Below are 16,794 nucleotides of genomic sequence, written 5' to 3'. Positions count from 1 at the left end.
AAGGCCCTGCCGTTTTATACCTGATATATGCAATACTACTGCCATCTGCAAATGGCTATCCTAGGACTTTTGTCACCTCAGTGTACTCGGCTAGTTATTTACGCTACAGTGGCCGTACGGCGTTTTCATCTACTAAGTGGTATCAAACTTGGATAATAATTTTTTCGCTATTCTAATTTCTGCTACTCCTAATTACGTTTATCTGTTTCCTCAGCCCACAGACCTCACTGGGCACGTGGTTAGCACATCGCTCCCCAGTCGGTCTCAGTTTTAGTGACCGGGGACGCTGCTTCTCGGGCGGGCTCGCGAGGGCCGAGTGCGGGCCGCCCGCTGCCGGTGCGGCACTCGGCAGGCCCGGACCGCCGCCGCCCGCGTGCCGACCGCCTCCGGCAGCGCCTTACTCTGCCGGTGTGACCTCTGTGGCCTCCTTCCCCCACAGCTTACATCTAAGTTACTGAGGATTGCGAACAACTTGCGCCACTTTACATCACAGAAGGCTGTTCCTAGATCAAATAATTCTGTGGAAGTGGGAAGATTTTTGTCTATGAAACGTACAAAGTTGTTCAGCTTCCATTGGCGACCCAACACTGAAGATAACATGCAACCTGCTCCCTAATTAGAAATCAGTCCCAAATGCGATATATACACCGCAAGATCCTACCATCGTTAGTGAACATTGATGCCTTAGAGAGTTAAATACTTTTTGGGAGTCGGTAAACAGTGCAGCTACCTCGTTGTCACGATTCGTGTCCCTCAGGCTGTCGTGTTGATAGGTTTATACGTGACCGATTGTAGTTGGAATCCTTGCTAGTGATAGTATGGTTCAAATGGCTCTGAGCACTATGGGACTTAACTTCTGAGGTCATCAGTCCCCTAGAACTTAGAACTACTTAAACCTAACTAACCTAAGGACATCAGACACATCCATGCCCAAGGCAGGATTCGAACCTGCGACCGTAGCGGTCTCGCGGTTCCAGACTGTAGCGCCTAGAACCGCTCGGCCACCCTGGCCGGCTAGTGATAGTACACACATCAAAAAATGTTTTGCATCACCCCATTTCCCAGAACTCCTGAAGATAGACATCGATATGGATTTCGTATCACAGACACAGTCCCTTTGACTGTTCAGAGATGTCACTAAACCCACCCAAAGATGTAAACAACCACGCACGACCAGCTCCTATTACACGGAGGGGATCCGACAGCCGATCTGTTCCAGTCATCCCACAAGGAAGGAGGTATACAGCTCGTGTTGTCTGTAGTTCGACCGTGCCTAGAGGGTCAATACCGCGGTTCGATCGCTTCCACATTGTTACCTTGTGCCAGGAAGGGCTCTCAACAAGGGAAGTGTCCAGTGAACCAAAGTGAAGTTGTTTGGACATGGAAGAGATACAAAGAGTGAGGAACTGTCGATAACATGCCTCGCTCAGGCCACACAAGGGCTACTACTGCAGTGGATGACCATTACCTACGGATTATGGGTCGAGGGAACCCTGACAGCAACGCCACCATGTTGAATAATGCTTTTCGTGCTGCCACAGGACGTCGTGTTACAACTGTGCGCAATAGGCTGCATGATGCGCAGCTTGGCGAGGTCCGTCTTTACAACCGAGACGCCATGCAGCGCGGTACAGATGGGCCCAACAACATGCCGAATGGACCGCTCAGGATTGGCATCACGTTCTCTTCATCAATGAGTGTCGCATATGCCTTCAACCACACAATCGTCGGAGACGTGTTTGGAGGCAACCCGGTCAGGCTGAACGCCTTAGACACACTCTCCAGCGAGTGCAGCAAGGTGGAGGTTCGCTGCTGTTTCGGGGTGGGATTATGTGGGGCCGACGTACGCCGCTGGTGGTCATGGAAGGCACCGTACCGGCTGTACGATAGTGCAACCATATCGGCAGCATATTGGCGAGGCATTCATCTTCATGGACGACAATTCGCGCCATCGTGCTCATCTTGTGAATGACTTCCTTCAGAATAACGACATCGCTCGACTACAGTGGCCAGCATGTTCTCCAGGCATGAACCCTATCGAACATGCTTGGTATAGATTGAAAAGGGCTGTTTATGGACGACGTGACCCACCAACCACTCTGAGGGATCTACGCCGAATCGCTGTTGAGGAGCTTGACAGTCTGGACCAACAGTGCCTTGATGAACTTGTGGATAGTATGCCACGACGAATACAGGCGTGCATCAATGCAAGAGGATGTGCTACTGGGTATTAGAAGTACCGGTGTGTACAGCAATCTGGACCATCTGAAGGTTTTGCTGGTTGGTGGTACAACATGCAATATGTGGTTTTCATGAGCAGTAAAAAGGGCGGAAATGTTATTTATGTTGATCTCTATTCCAATTTTCTGTACACGTTCCGGAACTCTCAGAACCGAGGTGATAAAAAACTTTTTTTGATGTGTGTGTAAGAGGCGATCAAAAAGGTTCCGTTTGAGGTCGTTGCTACAATATACACGAAAGTAGCGCGACTCCGATGTAGGTATACAAGCACCGACCTGTAGGAATGGGATTAGTGTGACATTTGTATCTTTCCGACGTTCGTGTGGTAGATGCATAAATGTAAAATATGGCGACTTTGTTACCAAATGCGTCGAAACAGCAGTAGTGTGCTGTTATTGTTTTCTCGCGTGCCGCACGATGAACACCGGCAGACATCCGTCGGAGAATGAAGAATGCGAATGGGGTAGTATGTCCGTCGAAAACGATCTTGTGGAGTGCTGCGCCAAGTTCCGCGCTGGTCGCAATTCGACACGAGGCGCCGGTCGGTCTGGGAGCATTAAGCGGCGGGCACTCGATCGTCAGCCCTATAGTGCCGGTCTCTCCGGCACGCGATTATCGCGCCTTCGGTCCCTTAAAGAGGCCCAGAAGGGTCGACGATTCCCGCCAGATGGTGACGTGCAGCAGGGGGCTGTGTCTTGCCAAACTGGTGCGTCGGTGGGATCATTGCGTCAATGCTCACGTGAAGCGTGTCGTTTGCTGCGGTTCCTGTTTTCCACTCGGTTTACTCCTGTTTGGAGTTTCCGCGCTGTGGAGCCTCCGCTAGGGCGCCCGCTGTGAGCCGTGCCCAGGGCGGAGGAGGCGGTTGAGGCGAGTGTGTGGCCCTGGACGACCGATCTGCAGCGGGACGCTCCCTCTATGCTTAGTCTGCATGGGCCAAAAAACCCGGGGCGTGAGGACATGAGAGGCCGTAAATCTGTGGACAACGTTCGGTTTCCGTTCGTAGGCTGGGGAAGCTAAGAAGTCCGTCTGCGGCTGCCAATAATCTCTGTCGGGGCTAATCTCCCGGTGTTGTGGGAGCTATTAATAAATGTGTAGCAACGTTTCTCTGCTTTGAGTTTGTGGTCGGAAACTGCCTTGCGTGTGTGTTACTGTCCCCTTGCACGATGGTGCATTTGTACGCCATACTGACTTAAGGCGCGAGTCGTAAAGAAGCACAAAAGGAAAAATTTTTTGGCTGTGGACCTTCTGCAAACTTTAGTTTTCCCATGGACGGCGTAGGTCACTGTTTGGATAAGCACGTTGCAAAATGTTAAATAACCTTGTACTGTCTGGTGGAGAGATAGAGCCAATTAATTTTATGGATGTCTGAAATGTGAGATTGTGGCTCTGAGCACTATGGGACTCAACTTCTGAGGTCATTAGTCCCCTAGAACTTAGAACTACTTAAACCTAACGACATCACAAACATCCATGCCCGAGGCAGGATTCGAACCTGCGACCGTAGCGGTCTTGCGGTTTCAGACTGCAGCGCCTTCAACCGCACGGCCACTTCGGCCGGCTGTGAGATTGTGTTAATGTTCGACAATATCTGTTGTCTTTTAGTATGTAGGCATATATAACTGTAGTCGTTATTGTGCATATATTCTTGTGTTAAGGAGTTTAGTCCCTGTGGCATTTAAGTGCTCTATTTAATTCTATTTAAAGTAATGCTGGAGTTTCTATTTGGTAATCCGCCTAGCCACGACTGATGTCGGTTGCACGGTCTGTCTGAAATGTTGGGCGTATTGGGTAGAGACCGTTGTTGACCTGCTCTCCTCAGCTCCCAAGTCCCATATTGATACTACGGCAGTACTTCTAATCGAATCTCATTTGCAGAAGTTATCAATTCCAGGGAGCACAAATAAAGCTACCTTTGCCTCTGCAATTTTCGTCCGCTGGCCGGCAAGCTTCGGTTAATGATTAAAAATCGCCAACTCGTCTTCGTCCAACCTAGTGGCTCGCGTTAGACGAGTTCCCTTTCCAGTTCGGGTAAATGTTTCCTCCTCCTGGTGAAGCCAACCTCTTTCCCGAGCCACGCTGGGGTAAGAGTTGCCCGAGTGTCTATTGCCGCTCAATGTTCCAGGAGAATGAAATAAGAGGTTAATTATCTGCTCCACCGTTATGCCCAAGAAAGGCGAATTAGAGTAGTCCTGGACAACCTAAGTATTGTAAACTATTGAGATAGTTCTAGGCTTGGAGAAATTCCTGTTTGGTAAAATTTAGCCTTCTGCGTCGGTAATCCGGCGTATTCCACGATCCGACATTGTTATAGAACTGAAAGATTTGGTTTTGATAAATTTGCTGTGACGTGACTTAATTATTTGCTATTGATGTTAATTGCTTTAAATGAATCTAATATAATTTGTGGTTATAATACTTAATGAGTGACCGTCCTTAATGGTATAACATTTAATGTACTTCTGATTGTCCCCTATGTCACCTACTGACTTCATTCAGAGACTGAAAAGGTAATCCTCGCTCAAGTTTATGGGACTTTATTAACCGTTCAACTATATTGTTTATGGTCTTAAAATGTTTGTTAAAAAGGACTAGTTTTAGATTCCTATTGTTTATTAATTAATTCTTAAGTTATATAACAAATATTACGAGTGCAAATATTCTTTCATTGTTACACTTGCTGGTTCTGTGGTTCACACTGAAGGGTGTGACAATAAATGCAAAATCTAAAGTGAAGCGTTGGGGAGAATTACTCCTTTCCCTAATCATTACCGTTAAAGATAACTGATTGTTTGCCACTTGCTATTGAAACTGGTTGAGAGAATAGTTTGATCGAGCCCATAGAAAGAGTATATCATCACTTCGATTTTGCCCTACTGGCATCCAGATTCTGGACTGTAGGGCCTTCTGGCGGAAACATTTTAATCGCCGTTTATATCACAAGTCATGCAATGGAGAGTAGCATCCAGAGAGCCCTGTGTAATGCGGAATCGACCAGCAGATGTGACCAGAGGCGGACCAGCCAGTATAAAAGGGGGAGGGGGGCGTCAGTGACTTGGAACGGATGTCACCCGAGTAACAACACCGTCGGGGACATTTAAACTTGTCTAGAGCCTCACAGGCGGAACTGGAACGCGGAGGAAGAAGCACAGCTGAACGGCGACCAGGCACCCGCGCACGGCCCACTTGCCGACAAACAGGGCCGTCGCGTGGAGTCAGCGGAAGGAACCGACCGTGACTTCCAAAACGCCAACAAAATGACTGCTGGCGGAGAATTAAAAGTAATGGCGGACAACGGCCGAGGACCTGCTCGTGAGCCACACATCTGTGTGGTCAATACTGACGACACCTGAGACACTGGATGGCCGGAAACAAGTCATTTGTAGTGATGAATGACGCTGTGCTCTGTGGCTGTGCGTTTCGGTTTGGCGAATGCCTGCAAAACCTTACCTCGCGTCATGCGTGGTGCCAATAGTGAAATACGGAGGACATTTTTTTTTTTTTTTTTTTATGCAACAAGGATCACTGATTGCAAATATTTGATTAATCACTTACCGGTTTTAATCATTGTGCTAATCTTCAGTTTGATCTAAAAAGAGAGCACATTTATGAAATTTTTTACCTAATAGTGGACTGTCAACAGTTAGAAACAGTATCGTAGCCAAAAACGTTAGTTTTGCAAGGGTTTTCGGAAATTCCTGTTACAATCTTCTACGATATACATTAAAAGTGTAACCGTAAGCTGTATAACGGAATGCCGGACCGGGTGGCCAGCCATGATTTTCCGCTTATCGCGGGCTGTTGCCTCACTGTCGGGCTATTCCAGAACGCCTCGCGGCCAGACCCATGCCTCTACAACCTGTATTCGTACATCCATTGTGTATATTCCGGTACAGGTGAGACATTTTACTTGAAAGTCGCTTGCCTGGAGTCGGCGATTAAATGCGACACCGTTTCCGTGCTATGACGGTTTCAGTTCATCCACTTCTGCTTGAGGAAGTGAATTAGGCGCGACGCAGTGCAGTTATTAGGTAACAATCAGAAAGGAAACATAACTAAACATCTATTTATCACTTACGCACTTTTGTTCGCATTAACACTTAAACATTACTTTCTATACGAACAGTGTGCTGGGTTCTTATTTGCTCTGCAATATTGTAAACAGGTAATGTTTAAGAGTTAATACAAACAAATGTGCTTCAGTGATAAATGAATGTCTCGTTATGCTTCCTTTGGAATTACTGCCTAATAACGGTAGTGTGTCACGCTTAATTCAATTCCTCAGGCAGAAGTGAATGAGTTATACGTCTGAATTGAAACCGCCGTAGCCGGCCGTTGTGGCCGAGCGGTTCTAGGCGCTTCAGTCCGGAACCGCGCGACTGCTACGGTCGCAGGTTCGAATCCTGCCTCGGGCATGAATGTGTGTAATGTCCTTAGGTTAGTTAGGTTTAAGTAGCTCTAAGTTCTAGGGGACTGATGTCCTGCGATGTTACGTCCCACAGTGCTCGGAGCCATTTTTTTTTAAACCGCCGTAGAACAGAAGCGGTACGTTTCCGGACGTGTGTTTGCATTCAAGCTACTATATACTCGTAGCTCTCTGCAAGTATTTTGCTTGCAAAGGAATTTCATAGCACCCTGTATATTACGATACTGTTTGTAACTGTTGATGACCTGCTATAAATATTTTCATCTCTTTGTAGATCAGTCTCAAGATGATCATAACGCCCTTTGTAGATCAGTGTCAAGATGATCATAACGATTGAAACCGGTAAATGAATAAAAAAATAACAGTGATCAGAGACTTGGAACTAAATCCGCGTCCGGACATCCTGCTTTAGGTTTTCCGTGCTTTCTCTAAATCACTTCAGGCAAATGCCGGGATGATTCCTTCGAAAGGACAAGGCCGCTTTGCTTCTCCACGCTTCCCTAATCCGAGCCCGTGTTCCGTCTCTAATGACCTCGATGTCGACAGAGCGTTAAACACTAATCTCCTCTTACGATCGGAGACTGTTGCATTTACAGAATTTCGTAGCAGTGGATCGCTGTCACCTTCACAGTCACTATTTCACTCCACATCAAAATAACGGGGAAGGTAGTGTTATAGAATGCGAGCGGTTTTGGTGTCCAGGGCGCAGTCCCCTTATGGAGCTAAGAAAACGCTGAGAGCGACAGAAGAAGTGTACAAATTTTCAGCGTCGTGTGTTGCGTGCGGTAGAGGAACAGTCCCGAGGCGATGGACGTCTGTGTCAAGACGGAAACGCAGCGCCCGTGAGGCAGCGGTTTGTTGACAGTAACGTTCCCCGCGTGGACTCGCCTGCGCGGATTGCCGACACCGACACGAATCCAGCGTAGCACTGGCGGAAACTGCGACACCGTCGACCTGGCTCCACAGCTACGTGTCCGGGTCACTACTGCCTACGATGTCGAGTCCTACACCTCGGTCACAGTATCTCTAGCAGGTTTCGAGCAGTCATAGAGGCAAAGAATGGACGCTCCTCATATTAATCTACAGGACAGTAAAACGAGGGAAATTTTCAAAGTCGCAGAGCGAAGCATTGCGAGAACGTGGACACGAGGCGGCCGTAATGAAAACATTTCGCTGCCGAGACTGGGTCAGGGCAAAACAAAATACTGCCGTTTCGGGAGAGCAGGGCACGAGAGTCTAGCAGAATGCGGCGGCTCAGATCGAGCACACGGCGTCACGTCGGAAAGAGAGGCTAAGGCGAATGCAACGAAGGGTACCGAGAGCTTTCACGAAACAGTTCTGTACCACAGGAAAGTCACGAAGCGAGCACGGCTGAAAGGAAAACCGACGCTACCTCCGTAATAGCTCGCCTTACGTGGTCATTACGAATGACGTTCGGTAAAGAATAGCCTCTACTTCGCTGCACAAATACCGATGCAGTTTAGCTCGTGAGGCAGCCGGTGGGACGGATCGGTGGCCTACGTGACGTTCACACTCGGTTCCTCGACTGCAGCGAAGTGACGTCTGGCACGAGTCTGGTGTAGATTTCCTGCACGGTACAGACAACAGCCGCTACTGGGAGACGTGGCTGCCTCGCCATAATCACCAGTCGCGGAGTCGGACACCGCGGTGTGCCCCTCTCTCAGGTGGCGGGACCTGGAGGCCTTTGCTCCCCGCCAGGATCAGGACACCACATTCCTGACATTATAGTGGACTGAATAGAGGGAGCCTGGACTGGAGGCCAACTCGACGGGTGCACGGCACCTGCGATGGCGGTACGGCGGATGACGAGGAAAGGCGGTGAGCGAGGGAGGGCAGAGCACGCCCCACAGCCCACAGCCGGGGCCGCTCGCTGCGCACTGGCGCCGCTACTGCCGGCGACCACTGGCCGCTGCAGGCCTTCCGAGGGAAACCGGCGAGGGGCGAGTGCCTCCTCTCACAGAACCAACTTCACTCGAGCCCTCCCAATACTCGCCTCTTGCACTGCAGATGTACAGATGCAGAATGTTGTGTGTGAAGCTGTCGAGATCTTCTACATCGTAGCGAACCGTCGCAAATGCGTTACAGTAGACAATTATAACTAACTTTCATTTCATATTTTTCAGGAGGCTCCATCTTGCGCATGTTCAGCAATTGGCTCGGTGAGGACGTGTTCTACGAAAGGCTCAACGAGTATCTTATTTCTCAGTAAGTGTCAGCAACACAGATATTTAAAACTCTGCGCATACTTGACTGCTATCCAGTGGATTAGTACCATCAAAATAACATTTAACTCTAGTGGTCGGGGGATAGCAGCTTTATGAAGGTGCAGTACTTATTTATGTTTATGTTTATGCTCTTCAGGGGTATGCTGCCGGATACGATCGTCTTCACTAGACGATATTTCGGCGATGCATCTGGCCGCTATCTGCAGGTGGGCTGCTGGATAGAGTAGGGAAGCTGTATATTTTGTTTATTTTGGAACAATTTATTTAGCGATGGAGTATATTTATCACACTGATACAAGACACGTGCTCGCGGTCTTGCCACAGACCTGTAAACTACTCCTGAATAACGCTCTGAAGACACGCCAACAGCCCCTACTTTACCAAAATAATTTCACTTCAGACGTGCAGACTTGTCCTAAATAATGCAGTATACAGATGTGCAGACACGAAGTCAACTCGTAAACTGCCCAAATAAAACGTAGTGCAGCCTACAGACCTGCTCACAAAATAATGCAGCAGACACCGTCTACCGCCCCCTGTCCAGTAGACCACACAGGAGGCTACCGGCAACCCCGCAAAGTGACACAGCCGTCAGCTGTCGTACCGGACGGCAATGCCCGCACCAGTGAGGTGGCTACGTCCATTTCGTACTCGACACCTGAGAAACTGCTCTCAGAATACGTGCCCGCCTAGGCACCGTTGCCGATGCGACCGGCTGGGAGCGCTCCCCCCCCCCCACCCCAAGGCGTGCCCGCGCCGTCACAGCCGTACGCCGCCGCCGGATGCGGCTGAGAGTTGCCTCTGTTTCCAGATCTACAGTCACTGTTATACTGACGTCACAGATCTCTAATGAGCACTCGTGCAGCTGCCGTGTGCGAGACACCTCTGGGCAGCACGTGTCTTTACCGTTGGTTACAGAGTAGCACACGGTGCATTGATCCTAGTGCGACATGAGAGAAGCGTCTAACCGTGCTTAACAGCAAATAGTGCAAAATAACATCGAATGCACTCTTCCCAGAGGTCCTAACGTGATACCAGGGTCCATCACGTGTTACCCATCCTGCTTTCAACACACACAAACGTTCCCACCACTATGTAGAGGCTCCTACATCCTAGCACTAAGGATGTGAATGAGTCGAGCATTATGATTGGATCTTATCTAATTTCCTCGCTGAATTACTGATGCCCTCGGTAACAGAGCACCATCCCCCTTTTCTTTCCTTCTGCAAACAGGGATTTCAGTGGTAAATTATTTTGCACAAACCTCTCAATTGCATTGACAGTTAAAGCTGCAAAGTTGTCTACAGATCATCAAATACATACGAGACTCACAAGAATATTGGAAGCCAGGAAAATACACTCCTGGAAATGGAAAAAAGAACACATTGACACCGGTGTGTCAGACCCACCATACTTGCTCCGGACACTGCGAGAAGGCTGTACAAGCAATGATCACACGCACGGCACAGCGGACACACCAGGAACCGCGGTGTTGGCCGTCGAATGGCGCTAGCTGCGCAGCATTTATGCACCGCCGCCGTCAGTGTCAGCCAATTTGCCGTGGCATACGGAGCTCCATCGCAGTCTTTAACACTGGTAGCATGCCGCGACAGCGTGGACGTGAACCGTATGTGCAGTTGACGGACTTTGAGCGAGGGCGTATAGTGGGCATGCGGGAGGCCGGGTGGACGTACCGCCGAATTGCTCAACACGTGGGGCGTGAGGTCTCCACAGTACATCGATGTTCTCGCCAGTGGTCGGCGGAAGGTGCACGTGCCCGTCGACCTGGGACCGGACCGCAGCGACGCACGGATGTACGCCAAGACCGTAGGATCCTACGCAGTGCCGTAGGGGACCGCACCGCCATTTCCCAGCAAATTAGGGACACTGTTGCTCCTGGGGTATCGGCGAGGACCATTCGCAACCGTCTCCATGAAGCTGGGCTACGGTCCCGCACACCGTTAGGCCGTCTTCCGCTCACGCCCCAACATCGTGCAGCCCGCCTCCAGTGGTGTCGCGACAGGCGTGAATGGAGGGACGAATGGAGACGTGTCGTCTTCAGCGATGATAGTCGCTTCTGCCTTGGTGCCAATGATGGTCGTATGCGTGTTTGGCGCCGTGCAGGTGAGCGCCACAATCAGGACTGCATACGACCGAGGCACACAGGGCCAACACCCGGCATCATGGTGTGGGGAGCGATCTCCTACACTGGCCGTACACCACTGGTGATCGTCGAGGGGACACTGAACAGTGCACGGTACATCCAAACCGTCATCGAACCCATCGTTCTACCATTCCTAGACCGGCAAGGGAACTTGCTGTTCCAACAGGACAATGCACGTCCGCATGTATCCCGTGCCACCCAACGTGCTCTAGAAGGTGTAAGTCAACTACCCTGGCCAGCAAGATCTCCCGATCTGTCCCCCATTGAGCATGTTTGGGACTGGATGAAGCGTCGTCTCACGCGGTCTGCACGTCCAGCACGAACGCTGGTCCAACTGAGGCGCCAGGTGGAAATGGCATGGCAAGCCGTTCCACAGGACTACATCCAGCATCTCTACGATCGTCTCCATGGGAGAATAGCAGCCTGCATTGCTGCGAAAGGTGGATATACACTGTACTAGTGCCGACATTGTGCATGCTCTGTTGCCTGTGTCTATGTGCCTGTGGTTCTGTCAGTGTGATCATGTGATGTATCTGACCCCAGGAATGTGTCAATAAACTTTCCCCTTCGTGGGACAATGAATTCACGGTGTTCTTATTTCAATTTCCAGGAGTGTATATACCAGTGTAACTACATTTAAATATTGTGATTGCTGCTACAGTCTGACACCAATCGATGTACAGATAATGTCTCCTCTTGACGGCTGTGCTTCTGGAACCAATCTCAGTATCTATAGCGCACATAATTTTCCGTGCAAAACATCTCCTTCGTACCCTTGCGGTTATTGATGTGCTGAATCTATACATCCCTTTCGATAGGACACACAGTCATCCTCTCTAGTCATGCCAAAGTAATTGTACAATGTAATATATACAAATCTTACACTACATAAGCCACAGCAACTTTACAATGCAATATACATTTTACACAAACACTACAGTTTTCTTTTATATCTGTACAGCACCCGAAAATATTATGGTGTACCTACACTCACAGCAGCTATATGTCTGTCCTAGGGAAGCACCGTCAGCCTTTTTTTTCTTTCTACAGACGTGACATTCAGCGACAAGAAACTATTTTACACTGATCACCATATTGCACCGACAACCAAACCTCGCAAAGTAGCATACGTATCGTCAAATACGGAAAGACTCTTACTCAGTTACACTGCTCTCGCACTGAGGACAGGATCTTGAATATTAGAGTGTGAAACCGATCTTCAACCGAGCAATATATCACCACATACCGTGTCGATGTAGTAAACATACAATTCGTGTCCTCCACAATACAAAATCATCCTTTTTACATCAGAAAGCCGTCAATAGATCGAACTCACCCTCAGAACTATTGAGCAAGGACTGGCTCCTCTCGCCCTCCCTCAGTACAAATGTGTTACTATTCTGTGCCAGTCCTGCCTGCTTGCTCGCATTTCTACACCCATCTCCAGACTCTGGGATTACAAGAACATATCTAATTTTGCATAGTTAGCACACAGCAGCATCCTACCGATCGCTCACCCAATGCCAATCCGAAGATATAGACTGGGAATTATTTCTATACAAGCCTTAAACTTTAGCTAGATGGAGCGTGATCTAGACCACTGAGTAACTAGAAATAATTAGACGAAAAATGATATTTCCACTGGCGAATACCGGTCTCAGTGATATAACAGATTCGAAACCGTCCCTAAAATTTACATGGTCAACTAAGTTGTTTGTCATGTCTATAAAACCGGAAAAAGTGTCTTCCACATGCTATATACACCCCACAATCGATCTCCTCTCAACTAAATGAAGGCGCAAAATGCCCACAAGCAGCCAACCGAACAATTTACGTGGGAGGAAATAATGATGCAGCACAAACTCACCTCCATATTCATTCTCAAATTTCCATGCGAACACGAAAACTATCCAACACGTACTAAGTATTAGTTCGCTATATCGTAGTCTAGAGGACAACCCCTTAATTCATCTACATTCCTACATTCCAACAGGCCTCGCCATTTTGACAGCTCCTAGTGTTAAAGGGAAACGTGAATCACCCCCGCACAGATCACCGGCTCTGCAGGCCGACTGTGCACAGGTAGAATCAATCGTCCTAAGAAATCGGTCACATATATATTTCATGCCTGTACTTACAACTGAATGTTACAGTCATGGTCTCAGTTGAATGACATTCGATAATGAGCGAAGTATCGGAAATACACCCTGTTGATGGCTATGGATCTGGAAATAGAAATATCAGTACCATTGTTATGAACTGAGATACTCCTCCCTTTGCTATCACAGTACTAGAAATCCATAGCTTCCTTATGAATCGACATAGTCATTTCTTTGCATATATCAGAACACAAACACATACTTTATAAGCTAGATGCTCAAGGCGAACCTATCATGCACCCACTACTACTAAGTATAATACTTCGTCAATAACTGATTACCTATGATACAAAATAACACTGAGAGAAAATCAGCGATGGATGGACATGTTTCATAAGTTTTTCTTGTGAGTGATACCACTGTGTCTTAGAAAGAGAGCCATAATAGTCTCATATGTTAAAAAACCGATCACAACAGCTGCTGTATGTTACTGTCACAAGCGATCTTGGTTATACAGGTGCACACAAGTATCGATCTTAAAAGCTATACTTGCTTTATAAATCCACGTATGGCATTACCTACAAATCACGTGGGTTTTCCAGACAAATAATGATATGGTGATTGTCTTGCAAACCACCTAATGTTATAAAACCCGATCCTAACAACTACTGTATGTTACTGTCACAAGCAGTCTTGGTTCTACATATGCATACAAGTGTCAATGTTAAAAGCTATACACACTTTACAAATCGAGGTATGACATTACCTCTGAATAAGGTTTGTTTTTTGCCCACACAAATACCGTGACGGCGATCGCAGGAGTATATTGTGTCAGACCAACGCGTCGCCGACGGCGCAAGCTCGTGATAAAATCGCTGCATTTTGAAAGTGATTCGGCTAAGGAACGTGATATGTAAGGGGTATTTGTGACTCCCTCACGCCACCCAGCTAGAATTTTCTACAGTATTTGTAGCGCATTCTGTTTCGATCTCTTGTCAGAGGTTTGGTGATATATCCACTGAGCTGTAGGTGATGGTTGATTCAGAAGGATCACAAAAAGTAGTAGATGGTGTGCTAATTGAGGTCGTACGAAAATGGACACTAGCTTCTCAGAACTGGAGTGTTACGCTATGCACTAGAAATGATGGTTGGGATTTGGAAACAGGTGTTTCCATTCAAACAGATACTTGCTTTGGATCACAGCCACAAGTGAATCATATTTTTGGCACTCTCATGTCTCGAAATGAGTTGCCTTTCCTGAACCTAGCTGCTACAGTAAAATTTCAACGTGGTTTTAGTCACCCTCTACGCATCTTGCAACTGATTCTATTCCTACAGCTTAGCGTATTTAATCGTTCCATTTTAAGGCGGAACTCAGCAGAAGTCGGAGAAAACTATATCCACCACCTTCTGCAACCTGTGTAGAAACTGAACGACCTGAGTTAGTGCGACAGGACCGTGCTTTGACCATTATGCAGAAATGCGCGCTTTGTGGTGTGTCCCCAAACTACTTACCAGTACTACACATCCGCGTCCATTCACATCAATCAGCCCAACATGCTATAATCGTTATTCTCTACCCCCCCCCCCCCCCCAAAAATTGAGAAAAATTACGAACTATAGAACTATAAAAGCTCCACCAACTTCATCTAATTTAGAAGTCACCAAGGCATCGATGCTGGCGCAATGATGCATTGCCGCGGTGCGGTCCAGAGCGGAGAAAGAGATTTCGCAATACTCCCCAGAATAGCATTCCTAACAGTGAAGCCAGTCCCGTCAAACTGCTGCTGCTACTGCTGCCGGTGTGGCACGATCCTATTAAATATACAGGCACTGCAGAGGCCACTTTAAAGTTTGATCACCTGTACTGTAGGATGATGACCGTATCCCACAGACTATTCTGTAAGTCACAAGAGATGCTCCCTGTGTTCCTGTGCCATTGTTTGAAACATTGTTTTCTAACATGGTTTTGTACACTGCAAAACATTTTCTTTTTCTGCCACGATTTCGAATCCTGTGCCATGCTCTAAACTGACATTAAGAAGTTCTGATCCACAGCTTCTCGCAGAAAACTAGACATCGCACAGTGTAAATCGTGTTGTTACGATGGCTACCGTAAGACGCCACACACTGGATGCTTTTAAATAAAAGACAGTTACAACATAAGGAAACTAGCTGCATTGTGAAGTGTTTTCAAACTGATGTCCGAAAGTGACTGACGACTTTAAACTCTTCTGTCACAATGACGGAATAGATGATGGCTCTGCATCCGCTTTCGACTGATTCTTCATATTGCAGTCATGTGCGTGATCCCTGTGTCATGTTCCAATTTGAGAATGACTGTGGAGGTGCGTTTGTGCTGGACCATTATTCCCTCCCATGTAAATTGTTCGGTTGATTGCTTCTACACATTTTGCGCCATAATTTAGTTGAGAGAAGATCGCTTGTGGGGTGTATCTAGCAAGTGGAAGACATTTTTTTCGGTTTTATAGACATGAGAAACACCTTAGTTGACCTTGTAAATTATAGGGATGGTTTCAAATCTGTTATATCACTGAGATTGGTATTTGTGGGTGGAAATATCATTTTCGTCTGTTTATTTCTAGTTACTCAGTGGTCTAGAGCATGCTCCATCCAGCTATGTTCCGGGTTTAAATAGAAATAAATCCCAGTTTATATCTTCGGAATTACATTGGGTGAGCGATCGGTAGGATACTGCTGTGTGTGAACCGTGCTAAATTACATGTGTTCTTGTAATCCCAGGGTCTGGAGATGGGTGTAGAAACGCAAATAAGCAGGCAGATCAAGACCAGAAACAGTACTGTTTTTTACCGAGGAGGAGGGGGAAACGAGCCAGTCTTTGCATAACTGTTCTGAGAGTGACATCAATCCATGGAGGATATGAATTGTATGTTTACTACATCGACACGGTATGCGGAGATATATTGCTCGGTTGGAGATCGGTTCCACGCTCTAATATTCAAGCTCCTGTCCTCAATGGGAGAGCAGTGTAATTGAGTAAGAGTCTTTCCGTATTTGATTATACGTATGGTACTTTACAAGGTTTAGTTGTTGATGCAATATGGTGATCAATGTAAAATAGATTATAGCCACTGAATGTCACATCTGTAGAAAGAAAAGAAAAGGCTGACGGTGTTACCCTAGGACTGACGAGCCTCATGACATATAGCCAGTGTAAGTGTAAGCATACTATAATTTTTTCGGGTGCTGTACAGATATAAATGAAAACTGCAGTGTTTGAGTAAAATGTGTGTATATTGCATTGTTAAGTTACTGTAGCTTATGTTGTGTACAATGTGTATATACAGCATTGTAAAGTTACTGTGGTTTATGTTGTGGCATGACTAGAGAGGATGACTGTGTCCTATCGAAAGGAATGTATAGATTCAGCACATCAATAATCGCAAGGGTATGAAGGAGATGTTTTGCACGGAAAATTATGTGTGCTATAGATACTGAGATTGATTCCAGAAGCACAGCCGTCAAGAGGAGACATTATCTGTACATCGATTGGTGTCAGACTGTAGCAGCAATCACAATATTTAATTGTAGTTACACTGGTAAATATTTTCCTGGCTTCCAATATTCTTGTGAGTCTTG

The 16,794-nt window shown here is 47.2% G+C and overlaps 1 protein-coding gene across 1 annotated transcript in view; it reads left to right on the top strand.

Annotated features, from left to right (window-relative positions):
• LOC124544900 (aminopeptidase N-like) overlaps positions 1-16,794 on the top strand; it is a 132,837-nt gene that overhangs the window by 56,400 nt on the left and 59,643 nt on the right. Inside the window, exon 7 of the mRNA XM_047123632.1 lies at positions 8,809-8,890. Coding sequence (XP_046979588.1) covers positions 8,809-8,890 — 82 coding nt within the window. The remainder of the gene's footprint in view (positions 1-8,808; positions 8,891-16,794) is intronic.

The sequence above is a fragment of the Schistocerca americana genome, chromosome 8 (assembly GCF_021461395.2).
Source record: "Schistocerca americana isolate TAMUIC-IGC-003095 chromosome 8, iqSchAmer2.1, whole genome shotgun sequence".
Classification (NCBI taxonomy): Eukaryota; Metazoa; Arthropoda; class Insecta; order Orthoptera; family Acrididae; genus Schistocerca; species Schistocerca americana.
Note: the sequence above shows the minus strand (reverse complement) of the source record. Positions and strands in the feature narration are given on the sequence as shown.